The sequence below is a fragment of the Monopterus albus genome, unplaced genomic scaffold (assembly GCF_001952655.1).
Source record: "Monopterus albus unplaced genomic scaffold, M_albus_1.0 scaffold34.1, whole genome shotgun sequence".
Classification (NCBI taxonomy): domain Eukaryota; kingdom Metazoa; phylum Chordata; class Actinopteri; order Synbranchiformes; family Synbranchidae; genus Monopterus; species Monopterus albus.
The window spans coordinates 5,369,681-5,383,787 of NW_018127914.1; the positions used below are offsets into that span (position 1 = coordinate 5,369,681).

General features: G+C 41.9%; 4 protein-coding genes across 6 annotated transcripts in view; 1 reads left to right on the forward strand and 3 right to left on the reverse strand.

Moving 5' to 3' along the window:
* Nucleotides 1-1,339: 1,339 nt before the first annotated feature.
* On the reverse strand, nucleotides 1,340-4,490 carry LOC109958769 (free fatty acid receptor 3-like). The gene is made up of 2 exons (XM_020597675.1): nucleotides 4,422-4,490; nucleotides 1,340-2,710 (listed from the first exon to the last, which is right to left on the reverse strand). Coding segments are annotated over exons 1-2 (999 nt in total). The 5' UTR covers nucleotides 4,423-4,490; the 3' UTR covers nucleotides 1,340-1,712.
* Nucleotides 4,491-7,268: 2,778 nt separating this feature from the next.
* LOC109958672 (free fatty acid receptor 3) lies at nucleotides 7,269-8,473 on the reverse strand. The gene is made up of 2 exons (XM_020597512.1): nucleotides 7,511-8,473; nucleotides 7,269-7,274 (listed from the first exon to the last, which is right to left on the reverse strand). Exons 1-2 carry the CDS (start codon nucleotides 8,471-8,473, stop codon nucleotides 7,269-7,271), a joined length of 969 nt encoding a protein of 322 aa, XP_020453168.1.
* Nucleotides 8,474-9,786: 1,313 nt separating this feature from the next.
* tekt2 (tektin 2 (testicular)) lies at nucleotides 9,787-14,107 on the reverse strand. 2 transcript variants are annotated; one of them, XM_020597547.1, is made up of 10 exons: nucleotides 14,039-14,107; nucleotides 13,483-13,645; nucleotides 13,213-13,338; nucleotides 12,686-12,891; nucleotides 12,448-12,591; nucleotides 12,065-12,179; nucleotides 11,701-11,808; nucleotides 11,455-11,598; nucleotides 11,269-11,348; nucleotides 9,787-11,145 (listed from the first exon to the last, which is right to left on the reverse strand). In XM_020597547.1, exons 2-10 carry the CDS (start codon nucleotides 13,636-13,638, stop codon nucleotides 10,941-10,943), a joined length of 1,284 nt encoding a protein of 427 aa, XP_020453203.1. In that variant the 5' UTR covers nucleotides 13,639-13,645; nucleotides 14,039-14,107; the 3' UTR covers nucleotides 9,787-10,940. The 2 variants fall into 2 exon arrangements, with proteins under 2 accessions (XP_020453203.1, XP_020453202.1); XM_020597546.1 differs by having other exon boundaries at nucleotides 13,483-13,648.
* The window catches only part of LOC109958689 (lamin-A-like), a 15,965-nt gene continuing 15,184 nt past the window's right edge, over nucleotides 13,327-14,107 (forward strand). For both annotated transcript variants that reach the window (XM_020597537.1, XM_020597538.1), the window contains exon 1: nucleotides 13,327-13,390. In XM_020597537.1, coding sequence (XP_020453193.1) covers nucleotides 13,366-13,390 — 25 coding nt within the window. In that variant the 5' untranslated portion in view covers nucleotides 13,327-13,365. The remainder of the gene's footprint in view (nucleotides 13,391-14,107) is intronic.

Below are 14,107 nucleotides of genomic sequence, written 5' to 3' on the forward strand. Positions count from 1 at the left end.
TGTGGTCCTGAGAGGTGTTGGCAGGTGTGTAAACTGACCACAGACACGTGCACACAGTCTGCACTCGCGCACCATAAAATTAATTTCATGTAGTGATGCATGTATCACTGCCTTGAAGTGTCTGTCAGTGATACTGATGTTACCTGTCAAACTATATTCAGCCTTTCTCAGCAGACTCCCTACCTGCGTGGTGAGATTTGTCTTTATGTGCACACTAAACTATAAAATGAACAAAGTTCACAGCTGAACCAGCGTGCTGAGCTGCCCTGAACAAAAACAAGACCCTATAGAGAGGTGTTATCTGTGTGTATTTGCACTCCACCTGCCCAGGTGCTCCACCTTCATTGTTACTGTCAGGAAGGGGTCAGAAGCTGGTTATCACTGTTTGAAGTCCCTTCAGAGCAGAAGGAGACACTTTATACCTGCGCTTCACTTCAGTGTTGCATGATCTCTGTGTTTACACATCCGGCTGCGTGTGCCTGCGACTCCTAATTAACTCGGCTGCATGCAGGCTCCACTTCCTATTTGTGGTCTGATGTCCCCTGGTTTTTAATTACTTCAGCCCTGGTTCCTATAAAACACTCATCTTTGATTAAACACTGTCCTTGTTGCAAATTTAATTTTAATTGGTTACTGTACAATATGTACTATGCTGTACGTGCCCCCGGACAGGTTCTTGGCCAAAGTCCAGCTGTAGTATGGTCTGTCTGGAAGCATCTGTATGGTAAGAATACACACCGACATATTTGGAGCAGTTGTCTGAAAACAGCTATAATGCTACGTGTTTTTCTCTATTCCCTTTTCAAATTTTCTTTGTTGTGGTTATTGTGTACTTTTCATCGATTGCTCATTTTGGTTTCTTGAACACCTCCTCTGTCTTGACTTGTAATATGTCAAGATGAAAGGTGGTGTTTTCCTGGCTCCACCCCTCAGGGTCAGCCACCACAGAAACAAATTCATCCTATGTTAAGTCACTTTGATAAATGTGAAGTATTTATGAAATGCAGTCTAATTATCATTCCAAAACATGACAAATCGAAAGCAGGAAAACGATCTGAGTTATTGTGGCTGATGTATTATGGAACAAACACACCCACTTTACTATAGTATTGTACCACTTTGTAACGGCAGATTTAATAACTTACTGCAAAGTAAAAAAACTGACTGGTCCACAACAGCCTCAACATTTACAAATGATCCGTCATTCTCAGTAAGGACAACTCTTAAACTAAGTTAGATTTTAAGATGGGAATACAATCTCATGGGAAATGAACATGAACACGGTTGGTATTTGTCTTTTTGTGTTTTTTTTTTTTTTTTTTTTTCCCCTGTAGTCGTTTTGGGTCTCTTTGTGGTTGTTTTGTGTCTTTTATCAGGTTGACATTTAACTTCAAACAGAGGCACAGGCCCAGGAGCCCCCTATACGTTGGGCCCCTGGGCCTGTGCCCACTAGTCCTGTTCAGTAATTCATCTATTGACATAAAAATTACAACAAAGCTGATGCATTTCAGCTTTGAGTGCTGATCAGTGACAAACACAGAATCAGTAGAGCTATCTGAGCAAATGTGCACATTGAAGTGTGTATTATGGAGCAGACATCCCCTGTCAAAGGTGACACTAACTAGTCTGTTAGCCAGTGACCCGTCCACTTTCACTGGTGAATAAAAATTCACATCCCTTCATTTTTGTCTGTAATGTTTTGCAGAATTTTTTCAGGCCTTGAGAGGAGGGGCTGCTTCCTTGTATTTGTCACTCTTGGAGCAGGACTGACGAGCCCCCCCACACCTCAGGATGTGCAGCTTTGCCATAATGCTCCTGAAGCATTGATTTAACATTCTTCTGACCACCGCTGAAGAGAAGTAGAAGATAATTGGATCGAAGCAGGCGTTGAAGGTGCTGCAGAGCAGCGCCACGCTCCTCCAACACTCATCCTCGTGACGGACGTATCCCACCACATGGGAGGCGTTGTAAGGTCCAAAACACACAGTGAATACTATCAGTGTGCTGAGCACCAGACCAATGGCCCGCAGCCTCCGGCGCCTGCTGACGTTTGGAATACGTGACAGGATGAGGATGAAGTTGGTGTAGCAGAAGCAACAGATTAAGAAGGGGATGCAGAAGAGAAAGAGGAAGAGCTCCAGGCGGACCGGCAGCAGGATAGCGAGTTCGTCCTCGGTGAAGTTCTGGTAGCAGGTAGGTGGAGGGGTGGGGCTGTTGGACTTGTTTTCACTCTTTTCACCTTTGTGCCACTGGGTGTATGGCATGATGTAGACGATGCTGAGGTTCAGAGAGGTCACCACCCAGAATGTGATGCTGGCCAACACAGCGTAGCGAGGCCTGCGACATAAAGCATACCTGAGGGGGTAGGCAACCCCCAGGTAGCGCTCCACACTCACAGCTGTGAGGACCAGGGTGCTGTTGTAGATGGTGACGTAGAAGGGGAAAATACTGAAGGGACACAGGGGGTAGGGCAGTTGCCAGGCCATGTTGTCTGAGGCCTCCTTCATTTTAAAAGGCAGGATAGCCAGGAAGATGAGGTCAGAGATGGTGAGGTTAAAGAGGAGGATGTCAATTGGAGCTGCTCTGCGGCGCACCTTGCGATAGAAGGTGCAGAATGCCAGGATGTTGGCAGGGACCCCCAATAGGAAGGTGAGGATGTAGCCAGAAAGCAATAGGAGACTCCACAGACTGCTGTGGACACACTCTGACACTGGACAAAAGAAAACATGAATCATGATCAATAAGGGCAAAGAACAGGAGCTAGATTCTAATGAATCTCTGATCACCAGGAAAACTAATAATATAAAGGGTGTTTCTTAAGTTTGTTCTCAACGATGCCAGGGTGTGGCTAAGATGGCAAAGTCAGGTGGTCCCCACTTGTCCAGACTGAGCTATGTCAACAACTACTCCATTACCAGGAAGTTCTTTACAGGATATTCATGGTCCTGAGCAGGTGAATGCTCATGAAAAGGAGGGCCGGAGAGGATCACTGCAGACCCCTCACACTCTGGACACAATCTGTTTGAACTCCTCCCCTCTGGACGGTGTTACAGGTCACTGTGCACCAAGACAAACCAGGCACAGGGACAGTTTCTTCCCCCAGGCCATCACTCTGATGAACACTTAACCAACGGCAGTATGACTGGACAATAACCCTCAGTGAAATACCTGTAACTATACCTCGTACAGATTATACAGATTCGTACAGGTCTCTAGTTTTAAGTACTCTGTTTTTATCCCTATTTATCTCACTTCAGTGAACATTCCTTTGTTTGCATTGTTTACTGCCTGTTAATACTGCTTATTTTGTTATATTACACAGCCTTATGCTGGTTTACTGTTTACTTGCCCCTTGCATTGGGCCGATGTACCAGAGTCAAATTCCTCGTGTGTCCAACACACCTGGCCAATAAAGCTGATTCTGATTCTGATGATCTTGGTGATCCCCTGACTCCCCTAGTACCACCATGAGGTTGACATTTGTAGTTTTGAATGAGATGTCTCAATAAATATTGGAAGGGCAGCCACTAAATCTGATGGATATTTTGATGTTAATCGGCTCAAATTTTAATTTGTCCAGTACTTTGGTTTATGACCAAATGGTTACAAAACTAACATTACCATCAGTTTCACCTGAACTCCATTTCTAGTTCTAATTAGCAAATGTTATTATGCTAATGAGCTCAATCATGTGTCTGGTAAACATGTTTTCATTGTCAGTGTGAGCATGTTAACACCGTTGTTAAACTATTTTCCAGAAGGAAACCTCACATGTGCACACAAGCCATACAACTACATTAATCTAAAGCTTTTTAAGAAATTTTTTTTCAGATTCTAAGGAAACAGGTCGGATTGTAAGTTCTCTGTAAAGGAAAAGGGTAATTTCTAATAAGTTTTTTTCCTCTAAATTAAAATAGTTGAGACACGCCTAAGCAGGTCAACTCTAAGCAGTATTACCAGTAAAAGACCAAAGCCAACAACGTGCCAGTCTGTTTCTCAACTACACTTCTTTGTCCGTGGCTCTCAGTTCACCCACTGGTTCATCCTGAAGAAGTACCTCTGGACAGAAGTACTAAAACAGCTCACAAACACATTTAACAACACTAGATACTTTCCTCAAACAACCGGACACTGTAGTTTTAATTAACCATTTGCTGGGGACTGTAGTGAATATTTTATACAGTCGGTAATCCACACAAAAACAAAACCGTTTGAGACACCAAGTCACCCAGTGATGTGACACACATATGTTACCAGACTTTAAATTCACAGACGGTACTTCTTAAATTATCACCCACTAAATGTTTGCAAGTACCAAACATAAAAAATAAAGTACTGAATTGGACCATTCAGATACTTTAGAGGACATAGGTAAATTATGTCCTTTAAAGAGTTATTTATTAAAAGTGTGATTAACTCACTTTTGTCAAATTTGAAAAGCCAGACTCTCCATTACTGTGGGCTGTCCTGTCGGATGCTGCTGGCCGTGTGCTTCGCTGCCTGGAAATAAACTGTTTGGTCATGACCTACTGGATATCTGCTATCTTGGCTCCAATAGCGGAAATTTAATGAGTTGCACAATGTTTGTTCTTTACACTGCCCAAACAATATCTCCCAGCAACCACATAAAAGCTTGGTACGACGTAGTTGGAACTGTGAGCTAATAGGTTTTTGTCTGACACAGGAACAGGGAAATGTTGACATCAGCTGCAGCATCGTACAACAGAGCATTGTCTTTTTTTTTTTTTGTCTGTAGCTCCCACCAGAGGGCAGAGCACAAGAATGCAGAGCTATTCACTCTACAGCCTCCTATAAAAAATTTGTCAGTTCTACTTTGTAGCACAACTTTATTTACAGATGAGATTGAAATGACGGCTCCAGGACTTCATGATATATGAGGGTTTACCTTTATCTGAGTTGAACACAGTAAGATTGCATAGCCAAAATTGTCTTTTTTTTTTTTTTTTTTAAATAGTGGTTTTGCATTATACATGATACATACATAAAAATACAAGTCAAAATAATCAAGTCCAGCTGTAAATGTGCATAATTAATACGGAAAAAACTTAAGTTACACAGAATAATTTTAATAAATGAAACCAAACTTTATAGATGAAAGATGCTTAAATGAGTCAAATGAGTCAAAGGCAAATTAAAAACCAAAACTGAAACTTCACTGTACAACACTCAGGCAAATGTTACAAAACAGACAAAAGTTACTTTATATTAGCTTCAAAACAGAATCAACAGCTACACCAGTGGTTACTGCAATGGAACACACAGTGGAACACAAGTCTCTACCTGTTATCCATGACATTTATCCCAGTTCTGGCTTACAGGTGTCGATGTCAGAGTGCAAATCAAATGGGCTGAGAGAACAGAGCTGCAACTCCTCTGTGGTCCGACACCCAGCCTGTTTATATCTCCATCCCTCCCATCTACACCCTTTTTATACTGCCTGTCTACACAACAACACTCTCAACAACAAACCTGCGATGACTCTGCAGCATGGTGCCAAATTACCTCTCTGATCTGAACTGGTGGAGGCTGAAAATTAAAAATGCATCAACACCAGGTTTGCGCCGACTCACATTAATATCAGTTGATGCCATTAACCACTATAAATTATACGTTCAGTATATGTGTTCAGAAACACTAAAATCATTTGTGTGTCATTAGTTAAAATAGATTGCCCATTATCGTAATTCTGACCAAATGCTTTATTTTTTTAAGTAGCTTTTTTTTGGCTTTTATTTATTATCATTTTTAAGCTGGGTTACAGAGAGCCAGGCAGGAAGCAGGGGAGAAGACCCGCAGCAAAGCTCAGCAAGGATACTCGAGCCGCTAATGTCACGCACACACTGTACCTGAGTATATGTACCATTCAGGTATTGGGGGTGCTCTGCCAAATTTTAAGTCAAATTCATACATAAAAGCATTTCCAAACAACCCATTTTTGTTGCCAGTAGCTAAAACTAAGTCACTCTAATGCAACAATCTGGCAATAAATCCTCCCTTTGTGACAGTGTTAGTGTTCAGTTTTGTTGAAACTTGGTTAGAGAGGTGTCGATACAACTGTATGATCATTTTGAGGCTGTAATTTGTGCTGCTGTTGAACTGCACTGAATTATACAAACATGTTTCTATTATTTTGTCCACCTAAATCATGTTAGCTACAGTAAACATGAGGGTAAATAACAGAACCACCTCTCTGTATAAAACAGTAAAACAAACAAAAAAAAACTACAAAATAATTTTCCTAAATGATCATACATTTGAATCAACACCTTCACGTTTTCAGCAAAAACATGGTCTGCTTAATTGTAGCTAGGTGTACCTAATAAACTGACAAATGAGTGTATAATTAGATATAAGATGCCCTTACAAAGTAATAATCATTACAAAATTATTTGTAATGCTTTTCTTGTAAAACTCTATTGTATATAACATTAATTTCTGTTTCTTTAGTAAAAGTGGCTGTCATCTATCTTTGACTTCACCTTCCAGCCGTGTGTCGTCACCCACAGGGAGTTAAATATTTAACACATTTGACATAACAATCAAAACACCAGGTATAATGCACTTTTAAACATCATACTTTATTTTGAGTGCCACTACAGAACATTTTACAAAGCACAAATACTTTAGAAACCAGCCAATCAATGAATGCACAATTTATTGACATGTACAATTAAATTCAAGCATCAAACTGTTGATAAAAGGGTATTTTTGAGGTGTCACAGTAGGAAAAGCACAGGTGTAACTAGTGATAATAATAGGCTTCTCCGTTCAGCTTTGCCTGTTATGTCAACACTCTTAATTGTGCACATGTGAGAAAACACTCAACACTTTCCAATGGAAAACACGACATATTTTAAAGTCAAAGACACAAGATGGAGCCATTTGTTGCCAAACTAGCTACCTGACATAAGGTTCAGCATGGTTTTCCTCTGACTTATAAAAACACAAGCCTTATTGAATTAAATGCACTTCTTCAGTTTCAAACACAAGCAGATTTCCCTGGTTAAAACCATGGATTTCAATGTCTGCTTAATTCATTTTTAGACAATCAGCCACTCTCAGTGTAAGAAACACTCACATGAAAAACCCCATGAGGCACTTTTTTTTTAATCATCAGCAAAAACACTGATGTAGCACAGGATCCATCTCAGGTCAGACCTTTTGTCATCAACTTTTTTTCCTCAGAAATATTTGATTTAAAGAAAAAAACCTGATGGACTCATTGTGATGCAGCTCTGATGAAGTCATTATACCTTGAAATAACAGGCACAGAGATATATCACTGGGATTATCTTGGTTCATCTGTAGGGAGGAGGTACACTGAATTTGGCCAGGTAGCAGCAGTGATGTTACATTTTCTGGGGCTGATGGAAGGCACACCTGAAGAATGGACATCTTTTCTCAGACTATTTTGTCCCATTTCTCCTTTTGGATTTGAGAAAAATTGAGATCTCCCTCCTGACTTACTTTTAGTCATCTCTGCCCCCACCTTGCTCCTCTCAGAGAGTGTAGGTGGTACCCTGACATTTGCAACACTGTTGGCCATATTACGTCGATGCCTATATCCCTCAGTCCGGCTGAAGTGACTTTGCCGTCCACAGATTCTTCCCATGATGCCCCTCGACACTGCTGGTGACAGCATCAGCATGACTACAGGCTCCAGGAAAACATTACAGATGCTTGTCAGCATAGCATATCTCCTCCACTCAACACTTTGCTCCAGCACAAACCCCACAACATGTGAGGCATTGTAGGGTGCGTAGCACACCACAAACACGGCAAGCGTGGAGAGTGCAACAGTCAGAACTCTTCTCTTCCCCATAGGCTGTAAATGTGAGCGCCATACCAGGGTAACACAGCGAAGCGTGCAAAAGGATGTCACAATCAAAGGCAAGAAAAACAAAACGATGGACATCTCCAGGCGTAGAGGCAGCAGAACAGCCAGCTGGGACTCATTGAATATGCCATAGCAAGTTGAGGTGACACCACTGGTGGAGACAAAGTAAGCCCCTTGTTCAGCCACCAGGGCAAAGCTGAGGTGTAGTATCACCAATGCCCAGAGGACAATGCTGATGAGGCAAGAGATTCGAGCATGGCGGTACCTCTTGTAGATAATGGGGAATGCGATGCTGAGGTAACGCCCCACTGTCACAGCGGTGATGAAAAGGCAGCTGCCGTAGAGGGAGGAGAAGAGGAAGAAGCTGTAAATAGGGCAGACAAGTGGTGGTAGCTTCCAGCCCCTAAAAGTCTCCACAGCCTTGATGGGCAGCCAGGCCACGAGTGCCAGGTTGGCCAGGCAAAGGTTGAAGGCATAGACCACATTGGGTGTGGTGCCGCGCTTGCAGGCCTTGCGTACATACACGAAGAGGACCAACAGGTTGGCAGGAAGGCCCAGCAGAAAGGTGAAGGTGTAGACAGAGAGAGCGATGCAATCTTGGACCTTCAATTGCATCTCTTCAGTTTAGGAAACAAAGTCCAGGAAAACAGTCGCACTTCCTCCAGTTTACCATCAAAAGGATAATTCATCAGACAAACTGAAGCTGACAGGAAAGTCTCAACCTAGGACAAGCTAACAAATGGATTATTTCACGTGCTTCCATTTATAAACTACTCTTTCAAAAGACAGATTCTCCATTCATGGCAGCAACTACATGTCATTTTCCAAGCTGGTAACGAAGCTCCTGTCCTCCCTCTGTCATGCACAGACTTAACTCTGAAATAGAAACAACATGTTTGAGACAGAAGACAGAAAAAAAAACAGATGTGGTGGCCACAAAGGTGCTGATGCATGTGGGAGTGAAGGGGGCGAGGTGCACACGACATCATGGCAGAGATGCAGATAAGGAGACGAATCCACTCATGCAGAAGTATGGGGTATTTAGCAGGCACCGAGCTGCCTTAATTGCCCTCTCAGTTTAGGATAACAGACAGGTAGCATCTGGGCCCTTAAGTGAAATGATTCAGAATAATCCAGCCTGTCAGGAAGCACATGGCCATGACCTTAAGCTGGAGGCTGTCTAAATGAACTGAAGGGCCAGGCAATAAAGTCATAAATGAGACGGTCGATGTGAGGAGAGGACGGGTCAGGCTCAGAGAAACTGTGACTTTTTGTGGCATGAAGGCGCTTCTCACAGTTTTAAAGTGGAGAATGAGTTTCTTAGTTTGTGTAAGAGTGAGAGTGTGAGATGAGTGGGTGTGTCGCCCAAAAGGCTCTGGGTGAAGCAAATGGAGCAGAAAAACAAAGCAGACTGACAAACACCAAGACCAGACCTGCAGCAGTCCACAACATGGCTGCTAGTTGTTTGATCAGGCTATTGATCCAAATTTCAAAACAAATGTGTGTAATATCTAGCCTCCTGATTTCTTGACATGGATGTTTGCAGGTCGTTGACGGCATATTTACTTTATTTTTTACCCGAAGTGAAAGTGACATCAGCCTTCATTTACTTTTCATAATTCTTCTGTTTTGTTTTTCAGGGAGTCGGGGTATTTCTAACACAGGGCCCGTCGATTAGCGCCAGCTAAGACATCAATAACAGACTTTGCCTTTTTAGCACATTTATTTGATCACCTCAATAATTAATTTTGAGCAAGTGAATTAAGTAAGAAAACCACAGTGTCAACTTTAATTCTCCTACATTTCAGAACTAAACTTTCTTTCGTTAAAATACTAAGAGCTAAACCTGTTAGATTCATAGTAAGACTCCTTTAATTAAAATGTTATTATTCTCTTGTAACTCGTTTGAAATGCATCTTGAGGCCTTTCCATCCTTATGTGGTTCAGTGAAACAAGTAGGTAAATAACTTAATATAAATACATACATTTTGTTCATTTTGAGTTAATTTAACTTAAAGTTCATGGTTTTTATTTACATATCGCTTCAGAACTTACAAAAACGAGTTGTTCGATGAAGGTTAGAATTCAGTCCCAATCCTCTGACACTTATAATTGAACAAAATCACTGTTAGCAGCCATGTGTGTTGTCTTTGTACTGACCCTAATACAAAGTGAATTTTCTTTCACAGCAAATTCAATATTCACAACAATCTGCTCCAGTTAAGTTTCTTCTTGGAAACTTAAAAACTAAACTTAAAAATAACATACAGCATAGACCATAGACCATAAGCATGGTTTTATTAGATCCAACCTTGAGAGACAACACACAGACCACACATTTTTTTAAAGCCCATCTACACCCCTATAAAAAGCAGTGACTCACACAAACACATCTATTAAGACACAACCACTGACGCAGGTGAGAGTTACAAGGGTTTATTGCCTTAGGGACCCTGTTTAGAGCCTGTTTACCAGATTTTTTTTAAAGTCTAAACCATGTATACTGTATGAGTCAAAGTTCTCGCCATTATCACCGTCTTCATGCTCCAAACAGCATCCGATGATCAAACAATATAATGAAGCCAAACAAAGCCATTAAAGCTAATGGTCAATAAAAGCAGTGACTTCACCGGACACAAACACGAGCACTTTAACTTGTGAATTTTTGTAGCAGCCACTACATTCTAAAATAGATGACCTCAAATGCATAAATACAGGAGATGGCCCTGATGAGTGAAGGTTTAAATGAGGCCAGGGGGTAAACATGTAATCCACATTTTAGAGATTGTTTGTGTAATTTCGTGTAAAAGTTAAACACACACACACAAAGTCATTGATCACAACTAAAAGCAGATTGGGTCAGGAGAATATGTTTGGCAAGAGGGTGACAGTTCTTCAAATAATAAAATAAAATTAATAAATGAAGATAAATAAAATACAGAAAAGATGATTCATTTTATTTGTTTTGCTTATGTCATTTCCATTACTTGTTGACAGATGCAGGGCTAGAAACATGGTGAATGAATGAGTCATCCTTGTTTAATTAAAACGCCTTCCCTTCACAAACATGGGCACTGTCTTCTTACTGAGCCAGCAGCTGCAGGTTGCTCCTCCCACTGGAGTTTGTGAGCGGGACCAGCGGCACTGGGGTTTTATCAGCGCCCGAGGTTGACGAAAGGCGGGTGCGTGTGTTCATGCTTCGTTGTTCCAAAGATAAAGCTTCCTGTTTTCTGGAAAGATCCTTCAGCATGTGGCCATGATGTAGCTTCATCTTTTGTAGAGAGTGCCTGAGTGAGCATGAGATGGGTTTTAGACTGATTTCATTCCTCTCTGGTTTGAATGAGCAGATAAATAAAAACATGTATAATATCAGCTCTTCTTTGTTATCATAGTAACAAGACAAGACTCACTGAGCCTCAGACAGCTTTTGCTTCAGGGCCATGACCGTGTCCTCCAGCTGATGGACTTCATCAACGAGCCCATGCTGAACCTGAACACATACAGGAAAGAGAAGAGATCAGTCAGGACGAAGCACATCGACTGCTATTGCTAATATTGGTATCCTTGAACTACTACAGTATATCTTATAAATGAACCTCGTCTCTGCACAGGTCCATGCCAGGTCTGTTGGTCCGATTCTCCAGTCTGGTGTGAGCCAGTTTCAGGGGGGCTGTTTTGGCCTGCAGATCTGCATCCAGCCCATGGATGTCAGCCTCCATTTCTGCCATTTCATCTTCAGTCTAGAGACAGATGCACAGTCAGAAACACTTCATTATAAACACAAATATCTCGCTTGCTGTGACCCCTTCATGCCTAATCTCAAATCTACAGATCTCTCTTACATTTCTTATTTGCCACTCCAGCTCATCGCAGGCCTGCTCTTCATGGTGATGACGCTTACGAAGTGCAAACTCTGTGGCCCTCTGCTGAGTCTCCAAGTCATTCTGCAGCTGAGATACATAGGAAAACAAAAGAGACCAATAGAAATTATAAAATAAACTTTAGAATCATATTTTGTATTTCTTTCAGTCTGAATGATTTTGCAAAAGGTCTGTAATATTGTTGTTGTGTCGTAGCATTGTTGCTAAGGGCCACGAAGGAAAATGCTGCAAATAAAAAAAGCTACTATCTGCGCCCCATGTGCAATATAGCATTTGTACTGTAAATACAATATGGCCAGGTGTAGTTACTGTACATTACACCCACCTGGGCTCTGCTGAGACTCATGTCCTCCCTCATTTGCTGGGACACCTGCATGGCCTCCTGGGCACGAGCAACATTATACTGGCTGAACTGGACCCACTCCTGGGGGGTGGAGGAACTATAACAGTGACGATGACAGTTCTGCATTTTAGCTATTAGGGCGCGAGTTAACCAAGAAAGCTGCAAACCAATGTATTATTCTACTGCATTCAAATTTCTCTAGTATACGTATATTGTGCAATGAGAAACTTATCAGCAGTTGTGTGTCAAAATCCCATAAATCAGTGATCTAAGAGTTTTAGCAAAGATGTGATGTAAAATTGACAGAAACCACTGCTGTGTCTTATTTTTCTGTTATGTCAGACACCCTCACACCCCAACGTTACCCTGGTGGTATGCGAGTTGGGTTGGTCTTCAGGGAGATGTGAGGTGACTTTATTGTAAGTGAGAGGCAGGACATATCAACATCCAGTGCATCCATCTTGTTCTGAAGGTCAGCAGTCAACTGGTGCCGAGCCTCCTGCAGAACACTAGGAACAGGCATACAGAAAGGTGGTCGGTGATTTTATTTTATTTTATTTTTTTACTTCATACAGTAATGCATCACACTGTAGCATCCCATACCACAGCTGTTCGAAGGCTTTGTCTATGTGCTGCTGCAGAATCTGCTGCACGTTTTCAATGAGCTCCACTTCTTTCTTCAGCTGCTCGTCCACAGGGTCGGCGACCAGCTCATTCCCGCACCGTCCCTCCCTCAGCGTCAGACACTCGGTGCTGACCTCCAGAGGGATGACAGTTGCAGCCAGGGCCTGCTCAGTCTGCTCTTTAGCCTGTCCCAACACACGCCAGGACTGAGGTTACTTCACTGTCAGCTCAGTCTGACTCAACCGGTGAAGTTTGCCAGAGGAGAACAAAGTAACACCTACATGCTCACAAGTATGATAGTTGTCTGTTGAAGGGAAACTACTTACACTTTAAATTTTGATTGGATATGAAGAAAACTGATTCTACACCTAAGACAAATACACTCACACAGGTATAAAAGTATAGAGACTCTAGGTCTTTCTTTACAAAGGCTGGCATCTTTGCACTATTATGAACACAAATTGCAATTCTCTCTTATTTGTTTCAGAGATTCTTGGACAAATCACCAGGGTCAGCGCTTCCATCTCTTCATCCACTTTCTGGGCGCAGCCTTCCAGTGCTTCTTTCCACCGAGCAACATCCCAGATCCGGTCACTCAGTCTGCGAGACGTATTGCTCTCATCCCAGGTTGTCTAAAAAGAAAAAGGAGCACTGATGAAATGTGGAGAAAGGAATTTGTGGACGGTATGTTGTGAAACAGAACATCATTCAGTCATTCATCCTGTAAACACATTGTTTATATTGCTGGTAGGTATCCTGACAAAACAAGAACCCACCTTACAGTTGGACTCGTTGCGTAGTGACCTCCCTTCTTGTCGGACTGCATTAGAAATATGTCGCTCATGTTGAGCTATAGCAGACAGCTGGTGGTTGTTGCTGTGCCACTCTGACACGGTGTGGCGCAGACCAGGCTTTGCAGGAAGTGTGGACATTCTACTGCTGCTGCAACATGCAGACATTTCTATCACTGTATTTGTCATGTACAACTAACTGTGTAGGATTTGTTTTGGCAAAACCTTTACATAGCTATACATACCCTTGAGTTTCATAACATGATACAACGCCATTATGCAGCACAAATGGATAGTGAGATTGCAAAGCAATTTTGGAATTATTATTCTATACATTACAAATAATACAAGCAATTTTTAAGGACAGCAGTAGACATAACTACAAACAATGTTCTTAAAAAAAAGCTCATCTGAGTTTCATGTTTTCTTTCTTTATCTTGCCGAGGTTAAGGCCTAACTTGAGTCTTATTGAGCTCAATCTCAAACATCGCGACAAGTTAAAATCTCATTTAAAAGTTTCTTGACTTGGAATTTTACTCACCGGAATTCCAGAATATCCCCACAGGCGTCGCGTGCTGGTTTTCCGCACGAGGTCAACTATAGCAACGGC

Bases quoted from the DNA above. Each gene is read 5' to 3' on its own strand.
- LOC109958672 (XM_020597512.1), bottom strand. From the start codon at position 8,473: ATGCAATTGAAGGTCCAAGATTGCATCGCTCTCTCTGTCTACACCTTC.
- tekt2 (XM_020597547.1), bottom strand. From the start codon at position 13,638: ATGTCCACACTTCCTGCAAAGCCTGGTCTGCGCCACACCGTGTCAGAG. The intron at 12,592-12,685 runs GTATGGGATGCT...GCCTGTTCCTAG, and splicing joins AAAGCCTTCGAACAGCTGTG to TGTTCTGCAGGAGGCTCGGC. The intron at 11,599-11,700 runs GTAAGAGAGATC...ATCTGTCTCTAG, and splicing joins TGGAGTGGCAAATAAGAAAT to ACTGAAGATGAAATGGCAGA.